The 25,917-nt window shown below is 46.3% G+C and overlaps 1 protein-coding gene across 1 annotated transcript; it reads left to right on the top strand.

Moving 5' to 3' along the window:
* The first annotated feature begins 480 nt into the window (after positions 1-480).
* LOC127920095 (stromal interaction molecule 2-like) lies at positions 481-24,945 on the top strand. Its single transcript, XM_052503906.1, is given in 16 exon segments — positions 481-2,044; positions 5,133-5,263; positions 6,340-6,451; positions 7,612-7,723; positions 8,012-8,131; positions 9,000-9,179; positions 10,327-10,504; positions 12,776-12,824; positions 12,827-12,939; positions 15,633-15,717; positions 17,105-17,198; positions 19,566-19,654; positions 19,826-19,828; positions 23,269-23,459; positions 23,554-23,561; positions 23,727-24,945. Coding segments are annotated over 16 exon segments (2,838 nt in total). The 5' UTR covers positions 481-1,890.
* The last annotated feature ends 972 nt before the right edge of the window (positions 24,946-25,917 follow it).

Below are 25,917 nucleotides of genomic sequence, written 5' to 3'. Positions count from 1 at the left end.
TAAATTGGACTAGTAACCGTGAAGGTTGCGGAGTTCAAACCCCAGAGCTGACAGATGGTCAAATCTGTCGTTCTGCCCCTGAACAGGCAGTTAACCCACTAGGCCGTCATTGAAAATGAGAATTTGTTCTTAACTGACTTGCTTAGTAAAATAAAGGTAAAAAGAAATATATACATGTCTGTGATGTTTACTGGGATGTCGTAACACCCTACATTATATTTTATAATCACCCACCCTGCTTCCTGATAGTCTCAAACACACACTTTGTGACAATGTTCACACGCAGTAATAATGGCACCCCAAACACCCACACTCTTCGGAGCCCGCTGACTCCCAGGGATGGACAACTGTCACCTGCACATGCTCACAGGGTAAAGGTCAGCTCCAAAGCCGGTCCCCTTTTTATTTTTAGGTTCTCAGGGGGGTTGCCAGGGCGAAAGACGACACCCTGTTTCTCTAATCAGAGAGAGAGAGACGTCCTCGTCCGCTTGCTCTGTTCATCAGTGTCTCCACGTCCGTGCGCGCGTGTAGAATGCAGCCATTTACAAGTATTTTCTAACTCCATCGAATAGCCTCCTGTGTCTGATATAGACGTCATCAGAAAAGGCCTTTTAACAGGTGTCCAAACACTGGTTAATCCCATCCACATGACATTACCCTCGGGTCTGGGAAACACGAATAAACAGTCGGGAATTAGCCTTGACGCAGGCATACACGCGTGCACAAACAGATCCAACGGACACGCAGTCAAGTGTTGACCGGAAAAACGGTGTTCCGGAGTATTTGTGCAAGTTGCTGGGACAGCTACCCTTAGTGTCATTTAATCTCTCCCTGTGTGTGTGACAGTTTCGCACAAGATCGTCACGACAAGAGAGAGAGAGAGAAAATATATATTTACATCTCTATAACGTGTTATTGTATATGACTGCAGTATTTGACAGGATATTGAACTGTGTGATCAAAGAACTTTCAGTGCACACTGGAACTGAATTTAGAGCGTTGGAACCGCATTTAGAGCGTTGGAAATGGATTTAGAGTTTTGGAACTGGATTTAGAACTTTGGAACTGGATTTAGAGTTTTGGTCCTGGATTTAGAACTTTGGAACTGGATTTAGAACTTTGGAACTGGATTTAGAGCTTTGGAACTGGATTTTGAATTTTGGAACTGGATTTTAGAGCTTTGGAACTGGATTTAAAACTTTGGAATTGGATTTTAGAACTTTGGAACTAGATTTTGAATTTTGGAACTGGATTTAGAACTTTGGAACTGGATTTAGAACTTTGGAACTGGATTTAGAACTTTGGAACACTCGATATTTGATCTCCATAATCACGATCAAATTCAACCCGTGGATTTATTTTGATGAGAGAGAGCTTCGGTCTCACTCAGATTTCCTTGCTGTCGAAGTTTCTATTGGAATTTCTTATCGATATAATAATCTTGGATTCAAACCATTCTTGTTGTAACCCATGATAAGGGTTAAAATAATGATTTAACTTTAACACCCCATAGGCCTCGGTTATTTAGGGACACTTCCATTTTCTTTTTTTTTTATAAAAACTTGTTGGCAGCCGTTGGAAGTGTAACCCTTTCTGGAGTTTTCATGTAACGGTTGAGTTGTTTTATAATGTTATCGAATATTTCACCATATCCCCTTGGTTAGTTTCTCAACCCGAACCCAATCATTAGCCTCACATCTCTGAATAACAGTTCTGTTAATAGCTCAATCTGATCGCCTAACACTTGCGCACGGTGGTGCATGTGAGTGTTGGCAGTTGACATCGTTAACCAACCGGGGTCTCGGTTTGTGTAGCCTGCATCTGTTTTTGTGGATCTTCTCCCGGTGCTCTCGCTCCCACCGGGGTGAGAGTTTCTCTTACAACTCAACGATGTTGCTCCTTTCCCCGGTTCTCCTCCTTCTGCTCCGCGGGGTCTTATTCGAGGCTTCGCAGGGCATCATCCAGGACAGCGGCTACTATCACCACAATGACCCGGAACTCGGACTCACCTTTGCCGGCCAAAGAACGTTGTTCGACTCCACAGGTAAAAATGATCCCCGAATGACTGACGGTGACAATAAGCGTGGACAGCCGTAGCCTAAAAATGCGTCCATATGTAACAGTATAACTTTACGTCCGTCCCCTCGCCCATACCCGGGCGCGAACCGCTAACTAAGATAGCCGTTTCACATCCGTTACACATACGCCCTCAGTACCCCGAAGTAAACCCTGCTCCAACATGGATCAAGCAACGATTGGATGGGTGAAAATCAACGAGTCCACACATGTAGTTGAAACACAACCACTTGAGTCAGATCAGTGTAGATCTGGGTCAAATAGCATCAACAGGTTATAATCGTTGAGCTGTGCGTAGTTTGCCCGGTGTAGTGGAACCTGTGGAATATCCCCAAAAGTAAATCCAGACGCAACTACACTAGCTACATTTGTTTGTCCCAGGTCTGCAGATCTTTGATTAATCAAGATGAAGTTATTCCAACCGCAGGGTCCTGAAGCAGGATCTCGCGGAGACAGGGGAGTGACAACAGTTAACTGTGATGCACGTGTTTTACTCACTCAGCGGTTATCTGAGCTCGGTGTTTAGGAGGAGTCATCAATGTTGAGAAATAAACTGGCATGGTGAAAATGTACCGTTTTAACAACACCTCTTCGGTGACTGGTCCTAATCATTCTATAGTCACTGGGACACATGGAGTTGGGACACATGGAGTTGGGACACATGGAGTTGCAGGACATTGGGCATTGGAGATGGGCGCAGGTGTTGCGTGGCATGGTTCTCTTGCAGCTGCTTGTAGCCAAACATAGTTTAGATGCGGGATGGTTAATCGTAATTGACACATTCAGACGCAGGGGAACCACTGGGCATTGAGAATTGGAGATGAGCACTTCGGCAGGGCAAGGACCAGAGGTGTGGTTTGGAGTGGGGCGATGATGATGACGGAATTGCGTTGCGACTTAGATGTGTCACTTCAGAATTTAACAAGCCATGTAACTCTATGATTACAAGCGTCTTTTTTCGTGCGCACTACACGATTATGTATACAGGGAATTTCAATCACAGATAAAAGACACGGTAGGTTACTTAAGACAAACGATCAAGAGGAGAGTACAGTACATTAGAGGAGAGTACAGTACATTAGAGGAGAGTACAGAACATTAGAGGAGAGTAGAATACAGTACAGTAGAATAGAGTAGAATATAATAGAGTAGAATAGAATACATTACAGTACAGTAGAGCACAATACAGTAGAATACTGTACTGTGCAGGAGAGAACTGTGCAGGAGAGAACTGTGCTGGTGAGTACTGTAGAGTACAGTTTGGTTCATTACAGTACAGTAACTCTAGTGTGTATTATACTCAAGTGTACAGTACAGTGTAGGACTGAACTAATCATGGATGTCTATGTTTGGGCCAAATCAAGTCTGGACCAAACCTAAAAAATGTTGAAATATATATCTGGTCGAGACCGTACCAAAAAACAAAAACAATTCTGTGGACAAGGCAGACTGGCCACATTTCAACTAATTTTTAACTTCCATGAACATCCGGTGCCGGTCGGTGCTCAGTGACTAAGAACGCAGGCTACAGTGAAATAAAGTTTTAGGAGCAACAACGGCTCAGCTGCGAAGTGGTAGGCCACACAAGCTCACAGAGCGGGTTGTCAAGAGCGCCAAAGCACGTAAAGCATAAAAAATCCTCCGTCCTCGGTTGCAGCACTTATTAATACTGAATTCCAAACAGCCTCTGGAAGCAACAATCAGCACAAGAACTGTTCATTGGGAGTTTATTAATGAAATGGGTTTCCATGGCCGAGCAGCCGCACACAAGCCTAAGATCACCATGGGAAATGCCAAGCGTTGTCTGGAGTGGTGTAAAGCTCTCTTACATTGGACTTTGGAGCAGTGGAAACTCGTTCTCTGGCAGTCTGACGGACTAATCTGGGTTTGGCGGATGCCAGGAGAACGCTACCTACCCCCAATGCGTAGTGCCAACTGTAATGTTTGGTGGATGAGGAATACTGGTCTGGAGCTGTTCTTCATGGTTTGGGCCCCTTAGTTCCAGTGAAGGGAAACTACAGCATACAATGACATTCTAGACGATTCTGTCCTGTTTCAGCATGACAATGCCTCTGTGCTAAAAGCGAGATCCATACAGAAATGGTTTGTCGAGATTGGTGTGGAAGAACTTGACTGGTCTGCACAGAGACCTGACCTCAACATCTTTGGGATTGTATTGGAACGCCGACTGCGAACCAGGCCTAATCGTCCAGCATCAGTACCCGACCTCACTAATACTATTGTGGCTGAATGGAAGCAAGTCCCCACACCAATGCTCCAACATCTAGTGGAAAGCCTTCCCAGAAGAGTGGAGGCTGTTATAGCAGCAATGTTCCAACATCTAGTGGAAAGCCTTCCCAGAAGAGTGGAGGCTGTTATAGCAGCAATGCTCCAACATCTAGTGGAAAGCCTTCCCAGAAGAGTGGAGGCTGTTATAGCAGCAATGCTCCAACATCTAGTGGAAAGCCTTCCCAGAAGACTGGAGGCTGTTATAGCAGCAATGCTCCAACATCTAGTGGAAAGCCTTCCCAGAACAGTGGAGGCTGTTATAGCAGCAAAGGGAGGGACCAACTTCATATTAATACCCATGATTTTGGAATGAGATGTTAGACGAGCAGATGTCCACATACCTTTGGTCATGTAGTGTGTATTGATAAACCTTGTCCTGCAGTGAGCTAAATCAGAGTCACACAGAGTGATTATTGATAGTCTTTAACAAATCTACTTTGAAACAAAAGTATCCACCTCACACACATGGTTATGAGCTTAAACAGAAGACACCTGTACCATGTCAGATATACAGTTGAAATGTATTACATTTAGAGTTTTCATCACAATATTACACTTTATATACATCACAGAAGACTGAAATATAACCAAACTGTTTGACATAGAAACACCAGATTTTTTTGTCAGTTAATTTTGTTTTTAAACTAATTCTGAAAAAATATGAATAACATTCCACCATGCGGCCACTAGAGGGCGCTTTCGGTCATTGACTGCAGGAAAGGGCTCCCTGACATATTGATACATGTGTTGATTGACCATCTCTATAGACCCATGCCTGGTGGTGTCACCTCCCTGTATGAACGAGGCAGACCGATACAGTCTGGAGGGTCTGAGGAACATCCACAGAGAGATGGATGACGACCAGGATGGCGGGATAGAGGTGGAGGAGAGTGTGGAGGTACGTAACCACGGAGGAGGGGTTCAGGTGTGTTTTGATTGGACAACCGCTGGTAGGGGTCTTTATTCAGTCACATGCTGTGTGTGTATATCCTCGTCGACCAGTCAGTCAGTGTGTCTGTCTCATGATTCCTGTCCTGTTAGTTTGTTTAAGCCACAGACACTAGAACCCCTTTAAGTGAGTCCAGATTAGAAGTGTAGAATGTTGGACTGTTTGTCCCAGAACTCCAGAACTCATCAGAATGTCATCCAGGGCTAGATGATCCATGGGATTGGGTTGCTGTTACCGCGGAGACGGGAGGGGAGGGTGGCTGACATTCCTGTTCCCATCACATGAAGAATCCAATTACAGCCAAGGATAGATTCCAAGATGGTGGAACGCACACACGACACACACACACACACACACACACACACACACACACACACACACACACACACACACACACACACACACACACGACACACACACACACACACACACACACACACACACACACACACACACACACACACACACACACACACACACACACACACACACACACACACACACACACACACACACACACACACACACACGCACACACACACGCACACACACACACACACACACACACACACACACACACACACACACACACACACACACACACACACACACACACACACACACACACACACACACTCACGACACACAGACACCCAGTCTATTTTATCTCTAAACTAAAACGTCTTGGTCCTTATTATCGGTGCAGTTGACAGTCGTCAAACTAATGTGGAAACTTCGAAAGGTTAAGGATGTGTGAACTGTTTATTAGACATGCGTGGTTGTGTGTAGTTGGTTAAGTGTGTGTATCCCTCTGTGTGTGTTAGACATTTACATTTTGACATTAAGCTGCAAACTTTTCATAATCCTGTGTGTGTGTCTCTGTGTGTGTCTCTGTGTGTGTGTGTGTCTTGGCTGCGTGTGTGTGTGTGTGTCTCTGTGTGTGTGTGTCTCTGTGTGTGTGTGTGTGTGTGTGTGTGTGTGTGTGTGTGTGTGTGTGTGTGTGTGTGTGTCTCTTGGCTGTGTAGTTCATCATCGAGGACATGAAACAGCAGCCGACCAACAAACACAGCAATCTTCACAGAGAGGACCAGCACATCACCATAGAGGAACTGTGGAGGGGCTGGAAGTTCTCAGAAGGTACGCTGTGTGTGTGATTACGCAATCTGTTATTACATTCACAGTTACTTCCTTACCAAACCCTCCCACCTCTCTCCCTCGTGTCTCTCGATCCCTCTCTCTATCCCTCTCTCTCTATCCCTCTCTCTCTATCCCCTTCTCTCTATTCCATCCCACTCTCTCTATCCCCTCCCACTCTCTCTATCCCCTCCCACTCTCTCTATCCCCATCTGACCTCCCCCCTCTCTCTCTATCCCCTCCCACTCTCTCTATCCCCTCCCACTCTCTCTATCCCCATCTGACCTCCCCTCTCTCTCTCTATCCCCTCCCACTCTCTCTATCCCCTCCCACTCTCTCTATCCCCTCCCCCCCCTCTCTCTATCCCCTCCCCTCTCTTTCCCCTCCCACTCTCTCTATCCCCATCTGACCTCCCCTCTCTCTCTCTCTATCCCTCTCTCTCTATCCCCTCCCCTCTCTTTTCCCCTCCCACTCTCTCTATCCCCATCTGACCTCCCTCTCTCTCTATCCCTCTCTCCCTTCCTCCCCCTCCTCCTCTCTCTATCCCTCCCCTCTCTCTATCTCCTCCCCTCTCTCCCATCCTCCCCTCCCCTCTCTCTATCCCCTCCTCCTATCTCTATCTCCTCCCCCTCTTTCCCTTCCCCCCCCTCCTCCTCTCTCTATCTCCCCCCCCTCTCTATCCCCTCCTCCTCTCTATCTCCTCCCCCTCTCCCTTCCTCCCCCTCCTCCTCTCTCTATCTCCTCCCCCTCTCTCCCTTCCTCCCCCTCCCCCTCTCCCTATCCCCTCCTCCTCTCTCTATCTCCTCCCCCTCTCTCCCTTCCTCCCCCTCCCCTCTCCCCTATCCCCTCCTCCTCTCTCTATCTCCTCCCCCCCTATCCCTTACTCCCCTCCTCCTCTCTCCATCCCCATCTGACCTCCCCTCTCTCCCTTCCTCCCCTCTCTCCCCCTCTCTCTCCCTTCCTCCTCCTCCTCTCTCTATCCCCATCTGACCTCCCCCTCTCTCCTTTCCTACCCCCTCCTCCGCTCTCTATCCCCTCCCCCTCTCTCCCTTCCTTCCCCTCCTCCTCTCTCTATCCCCATCTGACCTCCCCTTCTCTCCCTTCCTACCCCCTCTCTCCCATCTTCCCCCCTCCCTCTCTCCCCCTCCTCCTCTCTCTATCAGTCCATAACTGGACTCAGGATGAGGTGTTGAGGTGGCTCAGGGAGTTTGTAGAGCTGCCTCAGTACGAGAAGAACTTTAAAGACTTCAGAGTCAACGGCAACACCCTCCCCAGGTGAGAACGGCCAATCAGAAACCTCAGAGAGGAACTTCCTGGTGGGTACAGCTAATCAGAAAGCTTCTTACTGAAAGTTACTGGCCAATCAGGTAACACACCCCAGTTACAATGTCCATTTGGTAGATTTTGAGTCATTACTATACAATTACAAACAAATCCGAAGCAGCTCATTTTGTCTAAATAAAACGCTTAATAATGTCAGAACAGAAAGAGAAACACAGTCCAATCAGATGGAGAAAGATCCAATCAGAACACTCAGAGCTGGTGTTATTGTGATGCGTGCAGGATAGCAGCCAATGAGCCGTCGTTCCTGAGTGGCCAGCTGAAGATCGTGGACCAGAGAGACAAACAGAAACTCAACATCAAGGCTCTGGACGCGGTGCTGTTTGGTGCTCCTATACGTGTGTAGACAGTGTAAACACACACACACACACACACACACACACACACACACACACACACACACACACACACACACACACACACACACACACACACACACACACACACACACACACACACACACACACACACACACACACACACACACACACACACACACACACACACTTTGTGCATTTGCTCATGTCCACTGATTATATTGAAAAGCAAATGAAATCATCTTTCTCCTCCTTCTCTTCCTCCTCCACTTTCATCATGACTGTCATCATCATTATCCTCCTCCTCTCTCCTTCTCCTCTCTTCTGCTCCTTCCTCTCTTCCTTCTCTCTCCTCCTCCCCTCTCCTGCTCTTTTCTCTCGTCCTCCCCTCTCCTCCTTCTCTCTCCTGCTCCTTCCTCTCCTCCCCCTCTCTTCTGCTCCTTCCTCTCTCTCCTCCTCCCCTCTCCTCCTTCTCTCTCCTGCTCCTTCCTCTCCTCCCTCCTCCTCCTCTCCCTCTCCTCCTCCTCTCCTCCTCCCCTCTCCTCCTTCTCTCTCATGCTCCTTCCTCTCTTCCTTCTCTCTCCTCCTCCCCTCTCCTGCTCTTTTCTCTCCTCTTCCTCTCTCCTCCTCCTCTCTTCTGCTCCTTCCTCTCCTCCTTCTCTCTCCTCCTCCCCTCTCCTCTCCTCTCCTCTCCTCCTCCTCCTCCTCTCCTTCCTCTCCTCCTTCCTCTCTCTCCTCCTCCTCCCCCTCCCCTCCCTCTCTTTCCTCTTCCTCCCCCTCTCTCCTCCTTCTCTCTCCTGCTCCTTCCTCTCCTCCCTCCTCTCTCTCCTCCTCCTCCTCCTCCCCTCCTCCTCCTCCTCCTCCTCCTCCTCCTCCTCCTCCTCCTCCTTTAGGCCCCCACCCCATAACTACATGAAGGACTTGTTGCTGATAGTTTCTGTGATGATGGGTGTAGGAGGCTGCTGGTTCTCCCAGGTCCAGAACAAAGCTTCCAAAGTCCACATCTCCAAGATGATGAAGGACCTGGAGAGTCTGCAGAGTGCTGAGCTCAGCCTCAGAGAACTACAGGAACAGTGAGTGTCTATGACTGTGTGTGTATTGGGGGGGTTCTGTTTAAATGTTTCCTGATAATGTATGTATTTGTCCTGCTTACCTCCGTGTGTGTGTTTGCTGCTAACCTGTGTGTGTGTTTGTTGCTAACCTGTGTGTGTGTTTGCTGCTAACCTGTGCGTGTGTTTGTTGCTAACCTGTGTGTGTGTTTGCTGCTAACCTGTGTGTGTGTTTGTTGCTAACCTGTGTGTGTGTTTGCTGCTAACCTGTGTGTGTGTTTGTTGCTAACCTGTATGTGTGTTTGTTGCTAACCTGTGTGTGTTTGTTGCTAACCTGTGTGTGTGTTTGTTGCTAACCTGGATGTGTGTTTGTTGCTAACCTGGATGTGTGTTTGTTGCTAACCTGGATGTGTGTTTGTTGCTAACCTGGATGTGTGGTTGCTAACCTGTGTGTGTGTTTGCCGCTAACCTGTGTGTTTTTGTTGCTAACCTGTGTGTGTGTTTGTTGCTAACCTGTGTGTGGTTGTTGCTAACCTGTATGTGTGTTTGTTGCTAACCTGTATGTGTGTTTGTTGCTAACCTGAGTGTCTGTTTGCCGCTAACCTGTGTGTGTTTGTTGCAAACCTGTATGTGTGTTTGTTGCTAACCTGTATGTGTGTTTGTTGCTAACCTGTGTGTGTGTTTGTTGCTAACCTGTGTGTGTGTGTTTGTTTTGCTAACCTGTGTGTGTGTTTGTTGCTAACCTGTGTGTTGTGTTTGTTGCTGGAACTTGTGTGTGTGTTTGTTGCTACTGATACCAGGCTGGAACCCCAGTCCTGATACCAGGCTGGAGCAGGCCCATTATGTGGTTGTTGCTATGATACCAGGCTGGAGCAGGCCCAGTATGTGGTTGTTGCTATGATACCAGGCTGGAGAAAGCCCAGTATGTGGTTGTTGCTATGATACCAGGCTGGAACAGGCCCAGTATGTGGTTGTTGCTATGATACCAGGCTGGAGCAGGCCCAGTATGTGGTTGTTGCTATGATACCAGGCTGGAGAAGGCCCAGTATGTGGTTGTTGCTATGATACCAGGCTGGAGCAGGCCCAGTATGTGGTTGTTGCTATGATACCAGGCTGGAGCAGGCCCAGTATGGTTTGTTGCTATGATACCAGGCTGTTGCTATGATACCAGGCTGGAGCAGGCCCAGGAGGAGAAGCGTAACGTGACAGAGGAGAAACAGAACCTGGAGGAGAAGATGAGGGATGAGATCATGGGAGCCCAGGAGGAGGCGCACAGACTCCATCGGCTCAGAGCTGGAGCCGTCAGTCAACTGAGCAGACTGAGATACGCAGAGGAGGAGCTGGAGCAGGTAGAGAACCTTACCCTGCCTAACCATACCCTATCTTACTTTACCTAACCTTACCCTTTCTTACTTTACCTAACCTTACCCTATCTTACTTTACTAACCTTACCCTATCTTACTTTACCTAACCTTACCCTACCTAACCTTACCCTATCTTACTTTACCTAACCTTACCCTTTCTTACTTTACCTAACCTTACCCTATCTTACTTTACCTAACCTTACCCTATCTTACTTTACCTAACCTTACCCTATCTTACTTTACCTAACCTTACCCTATCTTACTTTACCTAACCTTACCCTATCTTACTTTACCTAACCTTACCCTATCTTACTTTACCTAACCTTACCCTATCTTACTTTACCTCTTACCCTATCTTACTTTACCTAACCTTACCCTTTCTTACTTTACCTAACCTTACCCTTTCTTACTTTACCTAACCTTACCCTATCTTACTTTACCTGACCTTACCCTACCTAACCTTACCCTACCTAACCTTAACTACCTAACCTTACATACCTAACCCTACTTAACCTTACCTAACCCAGCCCTACCTAATCTTACCTTACCCTACCTAACCTTACCCTACCTAACCTTACCTAACCTTACCCAAACTTACCTAACCCTACCTAACCCTACCCTACCTAACCCTACCCAACCTTACTCTACCGAACCTAACCCAGCCCTACCTAACCCTACCCTACCTAACCCTACCTAACCTTACTCTACCGAACCTAACCCAGCCCTACCTAACCCAGCCCTACCTAACCTTACCCTACCTAACCCTACCTAACCTTACCTTAACTAACTCTAACTCAGTGTAGGACCCTAACCCTACCTAACCCTACCTTAACTAACTCTAACTCAGTGTAGGACCCTAACCCTACCTAACCCTACCTAACCCTACCTAACCCTACCTAACACTACCTTAACTAACTCTAACTCAGTGTAGGACCCTAACCTTACCTAACCCTACCTAACTCTACCTAACCCTACCTAACCCTACCTAACCCTACCTAACCCTACCTTAACTAACTCTAACTCAGTGTAGGACCCTAACCCTACCTAACCTACCTAACCCTACCTAACCCTACCTAACCCTACCTAACCTTACCTTAACTAACTCTAACTCAGTGTAGGACCCTAACCCTAACCCTACCTAACCCTACCTAACCCTACCTAACCCTACCTAACCTACCTTAACTAACTCTAACTCCTAACCTGTACCTAACCCTACCTAACCCTACCTAACCCTACCTAACCCTACCTTCTAACCTGTCAGTGTAGGAACCCTACCTAACCCTACCTAACCTACCTAACCCCTACCTAACCCTACCTGTACCTCTACCTGCCTCTAACTCAGTGTGGACCCTAACCCTACCTAACACTACCTAACACCTAACCTTACCTAACCCTACCTAACCCTACCTAACCCTACCTAACCCTACCTAACACTACCTGTAACTAACTCTAACTCAGTGTAGGACCCTAACCCTAACCATAACCCTACCTAACCCTACCTGTGTGTGTGCCTACCTGTGTGTAGGTGTACCTGTGTGTAACCCCTGTAACCCTACCTAACCCCTACCTAACCCTACCTAACACGTGCATGCTTGTGTGTGTGTGTGTGCCTGTGCAACTAACTGTGTGTTCAGTGTGTGTGTAACCCTGCAACCCTGTGTGTGTGTGACCCTACCTGCAACCCTGTGTGTGTGTGCGTGGATGCTAACCCTGTACCTAACCCTGTAACCCTACCTAACCCTACCTAACCCTACCTAACCCTACCTAACCCTACCCTGCACCTTACCTTAACACTACCTGTCTGTGCTCTAACTCAGTGTGTGGAAACCCTAATATCAGTGTGTGTGTGTACCTAACCCTACCTGGTGATACCTAACACTGTCTAACTGTGTCCCTAACCCTCAATACCTAACCCTGTAACAAAACCTGTGTGTAACTCAGTGTGTGTGTGACTGTGTGTGTGTGTGTGTGTGTGCCTTGTGTGTGCATTTGTGTGTGTGTGTGTGTGTGTGTGTGCCCTACCTGCCCCTGTGTGTGTGTGTGTGTGTGTGTGTGTGTGTGTGTGTGTGTGTGTGTGTGTGTGTGTGTGTGTGTGTGTGCTGTGTCTGTGTCTGTGTCTGTCTGTCTGTCTGTCTGTCTGTCTGTCCCTCTGTCTGTCTGTCTGTCCCTCCTGTCCCTGTCTGTCTGTCTGTCTGTCTGTCTGTCTGTGTGTGTGTGTGTGTGTGTGTGTGTGTGTGTGTGTGTGTGTGTGTGTAGGTTCGGGGAGCATTAAAGAAGGCAGAGATGGACATGATGGTGTACTGGTCCCTGTCCCAGAGGCCCTACAGCTCTGGCTACAGCTGACCCACGAGGTGGAGGTGCAGTACTACAACATCAAGAAGCACAGCGCTGAGCTGCAACCCTCAACACCCAAGGAGGAGGTGGGAGACTACTGATTCAATTGTATTGTTGGTTAAAAACGGTTGGTTGGTGGATTGTGTTGGTTGGTTGGTTGGTTGGTTGGTGTGTTGGTTGGTGGATTAGTTGATTGGTTGGTTGATGGATTAGTTGATTGGTTGGTTGGTGGATTAGTTGGTTGGTTGGTTGGTTGCGTGGTTTGGTTAGTTGGTTGGTGGTGGATTAGTTGATTGGTTGGTTGATTATTGTTGATTGGTTGGTTGGTGTATGGGTTAGTTGATTGGTTGGTGGTGGATTAGTTGATTGGTTGGTTGATAGAAGTTGATTGGTTGGTTGGTGGATTAGTTGATTGGTTGGTTGGTGGATTAGTTGATTGGTTGGTTGGTTGGTTGGATTGGTTGGTTGGTTGGTGGATTAGTTGATTGGTTGGTTGATGGATTAGTTGATTGGTTGGTTGGTGGATTAGTTGATTGGTTGGATGGTATTGGTTGGTTGGTTGGTGGATTAGTTGATTGTTGGTTGGGATTAGTTGATTGGTTGGATTGGTGGATTAGTTGATTGGTTGGTTGGTTGGTGGATTGGTTGGTTGGTTGGTTGGTAGTTGATTGGTTGGTTGGTGGATTAGTTGATTGGTTGGTTGGTGGATTAGTTGATTGGTTGGTGGATTAGTTGGTTGGTTGGTAGTTGATTGGTTGGTTGGTGGATTAGTTGATTGGTTGGTTGGTTGGTGGATTAGTTGGTTGGTTGGTGGATTAGTTGGTTGGTTGGTGGATTAGTTGGTTGGTTGGTTGGTTGGTTAGTTGGTTGGTGGATTAGTTGTTGGTTGGTGGATTAGTTGGTTGGTTGATAGATTAGTTGATTGGTTGGTGGATTAGTTGGTTGGTTGTTAGTTGGTTGGTTGGATTGATAGATTAGTTGATTGGTTGGTTTAGGTTGGTTGGTGGTGGATTAGTTGGTTGGTTGGTGGATTAGTTGATTGGTTGGTTGGTTGGTTGGTTGGTTGGTGGATTAGTTGGTTGGTTGGTGGATTAGTTGGTTGGTTGGTGGATTAGTTGGTTGGTTGGTGGATTAGTTGGTTGGTTGGTGGATTAGTTGGTTGGTTGGTGGATTAGTTGGTTGGTTGGTGGATTAGTTGGTTGGTTGTGGATTAGTTGGTTGGTTGGTGGATTAGTTGGTTGGTTGGTGGATTAGTTGGTTGGTTGGTGGGTTAGTTGGTTGGTTGGTGGATTGGTTGGTTGGTTGGTGGATTAGTTGGTTGGTTGGTGGATTAGTTGGTTGGTTGGTGGATTAGTTGGTTGGTTGGTGGATTAGTTGGTTGGTTGGTGGATTAGTTGGTTGGTTGGTGGATTAGTTGGTTGGTTGGTGGATTAGTTGGTTGGTTGGTGGATTAGTTGGTTGGTTGGTGGATTAGTTGGTTGGTTGGTGGATTAGTTGGTTGGTTGGTGGATTAGTTGATTGGTTGGTGGATTAGTTGGTTGGTTGGTTGGTGGATTAGTTGGTTGGTTAGTTGATCCGTTAGTTTATTGGTCCAATACTACAACGTCAAGAAGCCCAGTGCTGAGCTGCAGCTGGCCACTGCTGAGGAGGAGGTAGGAGAGAGACGTAAAACCAATCAATCCGTTTATTGATTCATCAACTGATTGATTTACTTTCACTGACTTCACGTAGGAAGAAAGAACATAGGGGCTGTAATTAACCGCTGGTGTGGACATGACCAGGATAATGCATTAACCAAGTCATCTGTCCTCCATATTAACCCCTGGTGTGGACATGACCAGGATAATGCATTAACCAAGTCATCTATCCTCCATATTAACCCCTGGTGTGGACATGACCAGGATAATGCATTAACCAAGTCATCTATCCTCCATATTAACCCCTGGTGTGGACATGACCAGGATAATGCATTAACCAAGTCATCTGTCCTCCATATTAACCCCTGGTGTGGACATGACCAGGATAATGCATTAACCAAGTCATCTATCCTCCATATTAACCCCTGGTGTGGACATGACCAGGATAATGCATTAACCAAGTCATCTATCCTCCATATTAACCCCTGGTGTGGACATGACCAGGATAATGCATTAACCAAGTCATCTATCCTCCATATTAACCCCTGGTGTGGACATGACCAGGATAATGCATTAACCAAGTCATCTATCCTCCATATTAACCCCTGGTGTGGACATGACCAGGATAATGCATTAACCAAGTCATCTATCCTCCATATTAACCCCTGGTGTGGACATGACCAGGATAATGCAGTAACCAAGTCATCTATCCTCCATATTAACCTCTGGCGTGGACATTACCAGGATAATGCATTAAACTAGTCATCTATCCTCCATATTAACCTCTGGTGTGGACATTACCAGGATAATGCATTAAACTAGTCATCTATCCTCCATATTAACCCCTGGTGTGGACATGACCAGGATAATGCATTAAACTAGTCATCTATCCTCCATATTAACCTCTGGCGTGGACATGACCAGGATAATGCATGATCTATCCTCCATATTAACCCCTGGTGTGGACATGACCAGGAGGATGCATTAAACTAGTCATCTATCCTCCATATTAACCCTGGTGTGGACATTACCAGGATAATGCATTAAACTAGGTCATCTATCCTCATATTAACCCCTGGTGTGGACATGACCAGGAGGATGTGACTATCCTCCATATTAACCCCTGGTGTGGACATGACCAGAATAATGGATCTATCCTCCATATTAACCCCTGGTGTGGACATGACCAGGATGTGACCAAGTCATCTATCCTCCATATCAACCCTGGTGTGGACATGACCAGGAGGATGTGACCTCCATATTGAACCCCTGGTGTGGACATGACCAGGAGGATAATGCAGTAACCAAGTCATCTATCCTCCATATTAACCCTGGTGTGGACATGACCAGGATAATGCATTAAACTAGACCTCATCCCTCCATATTAACCCCTGGTGGGACATTACCAGGATAATGTTAAACTAGTCATCTATCCTCATATTAACCCCTGGTGTGGACATGACCAGGATAATGCATTAAACTAGTCATCTATCCTCCATATTAACCCCTGGTGTGACATGACCAGGATAATGCATTAAACCAAGTCATCTATATTAACCTCCATATTAACCCCTCACATGGACATGACCAGAATAATGCATTAACCAAGTCATCTATCCTCCATATTAACCCCTGGTGGGACATGACCAGGATAATGCATTAACCAAGTCATCTATCCTCCATATTAACCCCTGGTGTGGACATGACCAGGATAATGCATTAAACTAGTAATATATCCTCCATATTAACCCCTGGTGTGGACATGACCAGGAGGATGTGAAGTCATCTATCCTCCATATTAACCTTGGTGTGGACATGACCAGGATAATGATTAAACTAAGTCATCTATCCTCCATATTAACCCCTGGTGTGGACATGACCAGGATAATGGAAAACTAGTCATCTATCCTCCATATTAACCCCTGGTGTGACATGACCAGGATAATGCATTAACCAAGTCATCCCTCCATATTAACCCCTGGTGTGGACATGACCAGGATAATGCATGTGACCTCATATGTCCTCCCCCTGGTGTGGACATGACCAGGATAATATAATAACCAGTCATCTCATCCTCCATATGAACCCTGGTGTGGACATGACCAGGAGGATGTGACCTCTATTAACCCCTGGTGTGGACATGACCAGGAGGATGTGACCTCATATTAACCCCTGGTGTGGACATGACCAGGAGGATGTGACCTCATATTAACCCCTGGTGTGGACATGACCAGGAGGATGTGACCTCATATTAACCCCTTGGTGTGGACATGACCAGGAGGATGTGACCTCATATTAACCCCTTGGTGTGGACATGACCAGGAGGATGTGACCTCATATTAACCCCTGGTGTGGACATGACCAGGAGGATGTGACCTCATATTAACCCCTTGGTGGGACATGACCAGGAGGATGTGACCTCATATTAACCCCTTGGTTGACCAGGAGGATGTGACCTCATATTAACCCTTGGTGTGGACATGACCAGAGGATGTGACCTCATATTAACCCCTTGGTGTGTGGACATGACCAGGAGGATTGACCTCATATTAACCCCTTGGTAACATGACCAGGAGGATGTGACCTCACCCATTGGTCTGTTTATCCTGTCCAGGCAGAAAGATCAAGAAGAAGAGGAGTTCCCACACACACCACGTGGCTCACAGCTCCTCACTGGACGATGTTGACACCAAGATCCTGGAGGCCAAGTGAGACAGAGAGACACACACACACACACACACACACACACACACACACACACACACACACACACACACACACACATGTTTCTATCCTCGTGGGGACCTAAAAATGGATTTCCATTCAAAATCATCTTTTTCCTAACCTTAACCCCTAAGCTTAAAATAATAGGTCCCCACAAGGATAGAAGAACAAGATCACACACATACACACACACAGTGTTAATTTAGTCAACATTAACTATGACAAAAAAAAACTTGTCAGCAACCTATTTTTCCTGACTGAAACTATGATGATAACGAGACCAGATGCACTGGAGAAAAACCCATAACTGTAACATTACTTTTAGTTTTAGTCGATGAAAATGTGACGAGACGAGAATTCCACGTTAGACTAATGGACATTTTAATTTGACATGAATCTACTTTTCATCCGTTTTGTCCAATCCTAACCATGCATGCAGTATATATAATGTAGTCCTCTCATTGGCAGAATTAAAGTTGTGTGATCTGATTGAGCTGATCTGACTGGCTCTCCCACACAGCTCCCAGGCGGTCTCTTCAGTCACTCTTCAGTCTTTTGAACTGATGTGAAGCCAAGACACTGGACTTGTAACTAACCTCAACTAGAAACCATGTTTACTCTCTTACTTACATTGTAACTAACCTCAACTAGAAACCTTGTTTACTCTCTTACTTACATTGTAACTAACCTCAACTAGAAACCTTGTTTACTCTCTTACTTACATTGTAACTAACCTCAACTAGAAACCTTGTTTACTCTCTTACTTACATTGTAACTAACCTCAACTAGAAACCTTGTTTACTCTCTTACTTACATTGTAACTAACCTCAACTAGAAACCTTGTTTACTCTCTTACTTACATTGTAACTAACCTCAACTAGAAACCTTTTTTACTCTCTTACTTACATTGTAACTAACCTCAACTAGAAACCTTGTTTACTCTCTTACTTACATTGTAACTAACCTCAACTAGAAACCTTGTTTACTCTCTTACTTACATTGTAACTAACCTCAACTAGAAACCTTGTTTACTCTCTTACTTACATTGTAACTAACCTCAACTAGAAACCTTGTTTACTCTCTTACTTACATTGTAACTAACCTCAACTAGAAACCTTGTTTACTCTCTTACTTACATTGTAACTAACCTCAACTAGAAACCTTGTTTACTCTCTTACTTACATTGTAACTAACCTCAACTAGAAACCTTGTTTACTCTCTTACTTACATTGTAACTAACCTCAACTAGAAACCTTGTTTACTCTCTTACTTACATTGTAACTAACCTCAACTAGAAACCTTGTTTAATCTCTTACTTACATTGTAACTAACCTCAACTAGAAACATTGTTTACTCTCTTACTTACATTGTAACTAACCTCAACTAGAAACCATGTTTACTCTCTTACTTACATTGTAACTAACCTCAACTAGAAACCTTGTTTACTCTCTTACTTACATTGTAACTAACCTCAACTAGAAACCTTGTTTACTCTCTTACTTACATTGTAACTAACCTCAACTAGAAACCTTGTTTACTCTCTTACTTACATTGTAACTAACCTCAACTAGAAACCTTGTTTACATTTGTAACTAACCTCAACTAGAAACCTTGTTTAACTCTTACTTACATTGTAACTAACCTCAACTAGAAACGCCCTACCACTTACATTAACTAACCTACTAGAAACTTGCTTTACTCTACACATTGTAACTAACCTCAACTAGAAACCTTGTTTTAATCTCTTACTTACATTGTAACTAACCTCAACTAGAAACCTTGTTTACTCTCTTACTTACATTGTAACAGGACCTCAACTAGAAACCTTGTTTACTCTCTTACTTACATTGTAACTAACCTCAACTAGAAACCTTGTTTACTCTCTTAGACATTAACATTTTGACGCAACTGCTTTACATCTCAGAAACCTTGTTAACTCTGACGCACACTGTGCTTTAACCTCACAGGAACGCCCTACTCAGACTTAACTACTTGTACGCACACTGTGCTTTAATCCTCACAGAAACCCATTGTTTAACTCTCTTACGCACACTTTGCTTTACATCCCTCATTGTAACGCCCTACCAGACGTTAACTAGAAACATTGTTTACTCTCTTACTTCATTGTAACTAACCTCAACTGCTTTACATCCCTCAAACATTGACGTTTACTCTGACTTGACACTGTGCTTTATCCCTCACAGGAACCTCAACTAGAAACGCACACTGTGTTTACATCTTACTGTGACAGGAACTAACCTGAAGCACTAGAAACCTTGTTTAGCTTGTGACTTGACTTACATTGTGACAGCCAATTCAGACTCAACTAGAAACCTTTTCCCTCTCCTCAGGAACTCTGGCCTGGCCATGTATTCAGACCTTGGGTGGCCTGAAAAACAATTACATCTGGAGGATCTGATGGAAGACCCTAGCATCCATTGTAACTAACCTCAACTAGAAACCTTGACATTTACTATCTTACTTACAGAACAAATTGTAACGGCCTGGACCTCAACTAGAAACCTTGTTTGAACTCTTACCAACGCTCTAACCAGGCTTACATTGCTATAACTAACGCTCATATTAAACGTGTTTACTCTCTTATTTACAGCACGTAAGTGTTTGTTTATGGGATCTAGAAACCTTGCCCATTTAATCTTTACTCACATTGTAACTAACAGACTCAACTAGCCGAGCATTTGTTTACATCAAACACATGGAAGGGTCCTATCAGAAGTGTGGAACCTCAACTGAAACATTGTTTACTCAGGAACTCTGGGGTCCTGACATTGTATTGGGAAAACTGGGAGTCCTGAGGTTTAACTTTCCTTCCTGCCATTGTAGGATCTGGCTGGAACACCTCAGATCCATAGAGGTTTGGAACTTGCTTTGGTCCTTATTTAACCAGGGTCAGGAACTATTTATCTGAGAGTTTGATTAACATGTTCAGGGAGCTCAGATTTGTCCTTGTCAGCTGGGGTTTGAGGAGAGGGTTTGTTTTCAGCTGGCTACGCTGCCGCCCCGGCTAGGTCCTTAAGGAGACGGTTTTATGAGTTGTCAGGTGAGAGGTTGGAAGGTTCCCGTGTTTCCTGGAGGAGTTGACACAGCTTTAGTCCTGAGGGAGAGATTGGAACGGCTGGGAGTCCTGAGGAGGTTTTTTGTCCCGAGGAGAGGTTTGGAACAGCTAGTTGTCCTGAGGAGAGGTTGGGAACAGCTGGGAGTCCTGAGGAGAGGTTGGGAACAGCTAGGAGTCCTGAGGAGAGGTTAAATATCTTATAACAGTCTGGGAGTCCTGAGGAGGAGAGGTTTGGAACAGCAGGAGTCCTGAGGAGAGGTTGGGAACAGCTGGGAGTCCTGAGAGAGGTTGGGAACAGCTAGTCCTGAGGAGAGGTTTGGATGTCCCTGAGGAGAGGTTTGGAAACAGCTAGTTGTCCTGAGGAGAGGTTGGGAACAGCTAGGAGTCCTGAGGAGAGGTTGGGAACAGCTAGTTGTCCTGAGAGAGGTTGGGAACAGCTGGGAGTCCTGGAGGAGAGGTTGGGAACAGCTAGTTGTCCTGAGGAGAGGTTTTGGAACAGCTGGGAGTCCTGAGGAGAGGTTGGGAACAGCTAGTTGTCCTGAGGAGAGGTTGGGAACAGCCCTGAGGAGAGGTTTGGAACAGCTAGTTGTCCTGAGGAGAGGTTGGGAACAGCTAGCTGAACAGCTAGTTGTCCTGAGGGAGAGGTTTGGGAAACAGCTGGTTGTCCTGAGGAGAGGTTTGGAACAGCTAGTTGTCCTGAGGAGAGGTTTGGAACAGCTAGTTGTCCTGAGGAGAGGTTTGGAACAGCTAGTGTCCTGAGGAGAGGTTAACATCCCTGAGGAGGAAACAGCTAGTTGTCCTGAGGAGAGGTTTGGAACAGCTAGTTGTCCTGAGGAACAGCTAGTTGTCTTTGGAACATCCCTGAGGAGAGATTGGGAACAGCTAGTTGTCCTGAGGGAGGTTTGGAACAGCTAGTTGTCCTGAGGAGAGGTTTGGAACAGCTGTGTCCTGAGGAGAGGTTTGGAACAGCTAGTTGTCCTGAGGAGAGGTTGGAACAGCTAGGAAGGTCCTGAGGAGAGGTTTGGAACAGCTAGTTGTCCTGAGGAGAGATTGGGAACAGCTAGTTGTCCTGAGGAGAGGTTTGGAACAGCTAGTTGTCCTGAGGAGAGGTTTGGAACAGCTAGTTGTCCTGAGGAGAGGTTTGGAACAGCTAGCCTGAGGAGAGGTTTGGAACAGCTAGTTGTCCTGAGGAGAGGTTGGGAACAGCTGGGAGTCCTGAGGAGAGGAACAGCTAGTTGTCCTGAGGAGAGGTCAACAGCTAGTTGTCCTGAGGAGGATTGGGAACAGCTAGTTGTCCTGAGGAGAGGTTTGGAACAGCTAGTTGTCCTGAGGAGAGGTTTGGAACAGCTAGTTGTCCTGAGGAGGGTTGGGAACAGCTAGTCCTGAGGAGAGGTTGGGAACCTAGTTGTCCTGAGGAGAGGCTTGGAACAGCTAGTTGTCCTGTAGGAGAGGTTTGGAACAGCTAGTTGTCTGGGTGGCAGAGTGCCCTGGGTTTGGAACAGCTAGTTGTCCTTTGGGAACCTGGGAGTCATGAAAGAGATTGGGAACAGCTAGTTGTCCTGAGGAGAGGTTGGGAACTGAGTTGTCCTGAAGAGGTTGGGAACAGCTAGTTGTCCTGAGGAGAGGTTATAGCAACAGCTAGTTGTCCTGAGGAGAGGTAACAGCTTTAATTTTTTTCCTTTATTTAACAGCTAGTTGTCCTGAGGAGTCAGTTAAGTCCTGAAAGGTTCAGCTAGTTGTCCTGAGGAGAGGTTTGGAACAGCTAGTTGTCCTGAGGAGAGGTTTGGAACAGCTAGTTGTCCTGGAGGAGAGGTTTGGAACAGCTAGTTGTCCTGAGGAGAGGTTTGGAACAGCTAGTTGTCCTGAGGAGAGGTTTGGAACAGCTAGTTGTCCTAGTCCTGAGGACGGTCTGGAACAGCTAGTTGTCCTGAGGCTTTGGAGCTGTTGTCCTGAGGAGAGGTTTGGAACAGCTAGTTGTCCTGAGGAGAGGTTGGGAACAGCTAGTTGAGGAGACGCTAGTTGTATGAGGACAGATTGGGAACAGCTAGGTCCTGAGGAGTTTGTAGTTGTCCTGGGGAGAGGTTTGGTAACAGCTAGTTGTCCTGAGGAGAGGTTTGGAACAGCTAGTTGTCCTGAGGAGAGGTTTGGAACAGCTAGTTGTCCTGAGGAGAGGTTGGGAACAGCTGGGAGTCCTGAGGAGAGGTTTGGAACAGCTAGTTGTCCTGAGGAGAGGTTTCAAACAGCTATGTCCTGAGGAGAGATTGGGAACAGCTCCTGAGGAGAGTTTGGAACAGCTGGTTGTCCTGAGGAGAGGTTGGGAACAGCTAGTTGTCCTGAGGAGAGGTTGGGAACAGCTAGTTGTCCTGTCCTGAGTCCTGAGAGGTTTGGAACAGCTAGTTGTCCTGAGGAGAGATTGGAACAGCTAGTTGTCCTGAGGAGAGGTTTGGAAACAGCTGTTGTCCTGGAGGAGAGCTTGGGAACAGCTGGGAGTCCTGAGGAGAGGTTGGGAACAGCTGGGAGTCCTGAGGAGAGGTTGGGAACAGCTAGTTGTCCTGAGGAGAGGTTGGGAACAGCTAGTTGTCCTGAGGAGAGGTTTGGAACAGCTAGTTGTCCTGAGGAGAGGTTTGGAACAGCTAGTTGTCCTGAGGAGAGGTTTGGAACAGCTGGGAGTCCTGAGGAGAGGTTGGGAACGGCTAGTTGTCCTGAGGAGAGGTTTGGAACAGCTAGTTGTCCTGAGGAGAGGTTGGGAACAGCTAGTTGTCCTGAGGAGAGGTTGGGAACAGCTGGGAGTCCTGAGGAGAGGTTGGAGAACCACTGCCATACCTGATTCAAGGTATAAGTGATTAGCTGCTTAATTGAATCAGGTTTAGTTTTATTTTTGCGAGGTTTTCCATTAATTCCCCAATATTGTCCCCAGAATTTTTCTGAGATTTACAAAAAAAGTTATGGGGAATGTTCCCTTCCCTTTGCAACCCTAGTTCCACCAATGAAGCGCTCCCCTCGCTCTCGTGGCTCTACCTCCACCGTGTGTCGTCAACGGCGTTCTGGACACGCCTCCTCTTCCTCTTCCTCATCCTCCTACTCTGAACCTGATATCCTGATCCCTATCCACACCACGCTCCCCTGCTTCGAGGAAGAGGAGCAGATCTTCATCAACGCCCAGTGGAGGGTGAGTCGCACAATTTCAATTCAGTCAATTTAGGAAATAAACTGAAGTTCCAACTTGGATTCCAATTTTCTACAATGCTTCTCTGTGTCCACAGATTACAAGGTAATTCACGGTGACACAGTATTTTCAATGTATGATTGAAACTTTGTGAACCTTGATGGAATCTTTGTCTCTATATCTTTTCCTCTCTCACTCTCCCTCCCTCCCCCTCTCTCTCCCTCTCCATCTCTGCCCCCCCCCCCCCCCTCTCTCTCCTTCTCTCTACAGAGATTCTCAGGTAATTTATTCTGACAGGACCCCTCCTGTAAGCAGAAGGTCCACAGAACCTTCCGGAACGGAATCCCCCGTTTGTAAGATATCTAGAGAAGAACTGGAAGCTTCCTTGGATGAAGCCACATTGAAGACATCATCTAAAGACGAGCGTTGTTCTTCTGTGGACAACGCTGCTCCAAGGAAAATGCAAAGAGTCAAAAGTGAGACTTCCATGGACCTCCCCGCCGCCGACGCAGCAGCCAAAAAGGTATTGGGTCGTTCGATGGACAACGTCTCCAGGAAGTCATTCAGAGATGAGTGTCACGAGGTTCCGTTGGAGACTCACGTCTCAAAGAAGAGGTCTCTTCTATCTACAGACATGATCAGTGTGTCTTTGGACACCGGCTCCAGGCAGATGATGAGAGAGAGCAGGGGAGAAGCCTCATTCAACAACTCCATGAGAGGAAGACCCAGAGAAGAAATGGTGGCGGCCGTTGGAACCCCAACGAGATCCCGAGAGGAGGTGGACTTCTTAGCCGACAGCGCTCAGAGGAGGATGGCGATGGCCAGAGACAAACTGACCCTTCATCTGGACAGCAACTCTTCTCACAAGATGCTCAGGAAGAAGATGGAGTTCCCAGTGGAACCACCATCTGCCGCCACGAGGAAGATATCGATAGACGAACACCATGAGATGTGCTCTCACACTAGCAGACGAACAAACAGCGATAAGGTTGACAGATCCATAGACACTCCCACTGGGAAGATCTATCCGGACAGGGTCGACAGTACCCCAGAAATCCCCAAACGGAGGATATCCAGGGAGGAGTATGCGGGGTCATCCCAGTTGGGTCACGATCCCCAGGTTTTGGATTGGGGTCAGTTCGGACAACCTGATCTCACCTTGTCCACACCATGGAAACAAACCCAGACCCCTGACCCTTATACCTCCGACCACCTGACCGAACTGGTTTATGACGGTATTCTGGAGAAGTCCTGTATCACCCCAGCAACGACCCCTGACCTGCCCCAGAGGATCACGGAAGGAAGAGAGCAAGAAGGGAATCCTCCTGTTCCGCCCCCGAGGAGCAGCCGGTCCCTAAACACGTTGCCCCCGGAGATGAGAGGCGAGAGGCACCAAAAGGACAAAGACAAAAGCACGAAGTCGTCCAAACTCAAGAGCCTTTTTAAGAAGAGGAAAGATCATACCCCAGAACTGCCACAAGGGGCCTGAACAATCTCTGACCGTTAACTGGAATTTAAACACTTTTAATGTAAATTCTTGAACCAGGAAGTTTCTTGAGGTTATGAAACTCTGATAAGACCTCAGCTAGGAAAAGCTGAGAGGAAACATAAACATTAGTCTTATAGATTTGATTTTTCTAAAAAAAAAAATGACACGGACTGTTTGGCTGGGATTACATGTTTGAAAGAAAAAACATGAGCAATAGGATTGCTATTTTTTTTTCAAAGCCAACAAAGACTGATTTTTGAAACCCAGAAAAATAGTGTTCTATAATATATCGATAACGCGCAGATTGCCGGACAACATGTTATTTTGGCTAGTCGATGGGCAGGTACCAAACTCTTGAGTTGACATAGCAGTCTCTAAAACTGTTTCAACTCATACTAGACGGAATACTCTGAAAACAGGAACACAGTCGTTGCTATAGTTTCGGGACTATTTTGGTACTACAAAGCAGAATCAATTAACCAGCTATCTTTTAATTGACCATAGTTAACCATCTAACTTTGATAAATAACCAGAAATAACTATTGGTTTTCTGGTTCATTTAAGAAAAGCTAAACTTAGATATGTGTGTCTTTGGTTGTTTAGTCAATTAGACAATGCCCATTTCAAGCTTAAAGCTATTTTCATAACGTTTAGGCAAGTTAGCTAGCTAACTCATTGATCCTGCTTTCATAGTATTGTCCTCAGAGGGACAGAGAGGATAAAGGGTGTAAGATAACCCATGGTGCCCAAATGTTGTCTCTGCAAGGAAGTCTTAATAAGTAGACCAACGATGGGTGTCCCGTTATAGCTTCGTATGGAAGCAGTGTGACCCCATACCATGTTTGATCGCCTGTTCAGCGTTGGGTGTTTTAGAGCTGAGATATTTATTTCTTGACTAGGGAGCATTTCTTCGGAGCTCTTCTCCTGTACGATAGAAGCAACTGTAGTTTATTTGGATTGGGGGGAGTGCTG

Source organism: Oncorhynchus keta, unplaced genomic scaffold (genome assembly GCF_023373465.1).
Source record: "Oncorhynchus keta strain PuntledgeMale-10-30-2019 unplaced genomic scaffold, Oket_V2 Un_contig_18344_pilon_pilon, whole genome shotgun sequence".
Lineage (NCBI taxonomy): Eukaryota > Metazoa > Chordata > Actinopteri > Salmoniformes > Salmonidae > Oncorhynchus > Oncorhynchus keta.
Note: the sequence above shows the minus strand (reverse complement) of the source record. Positions and strands in the feature narration are given on the sequence as shown.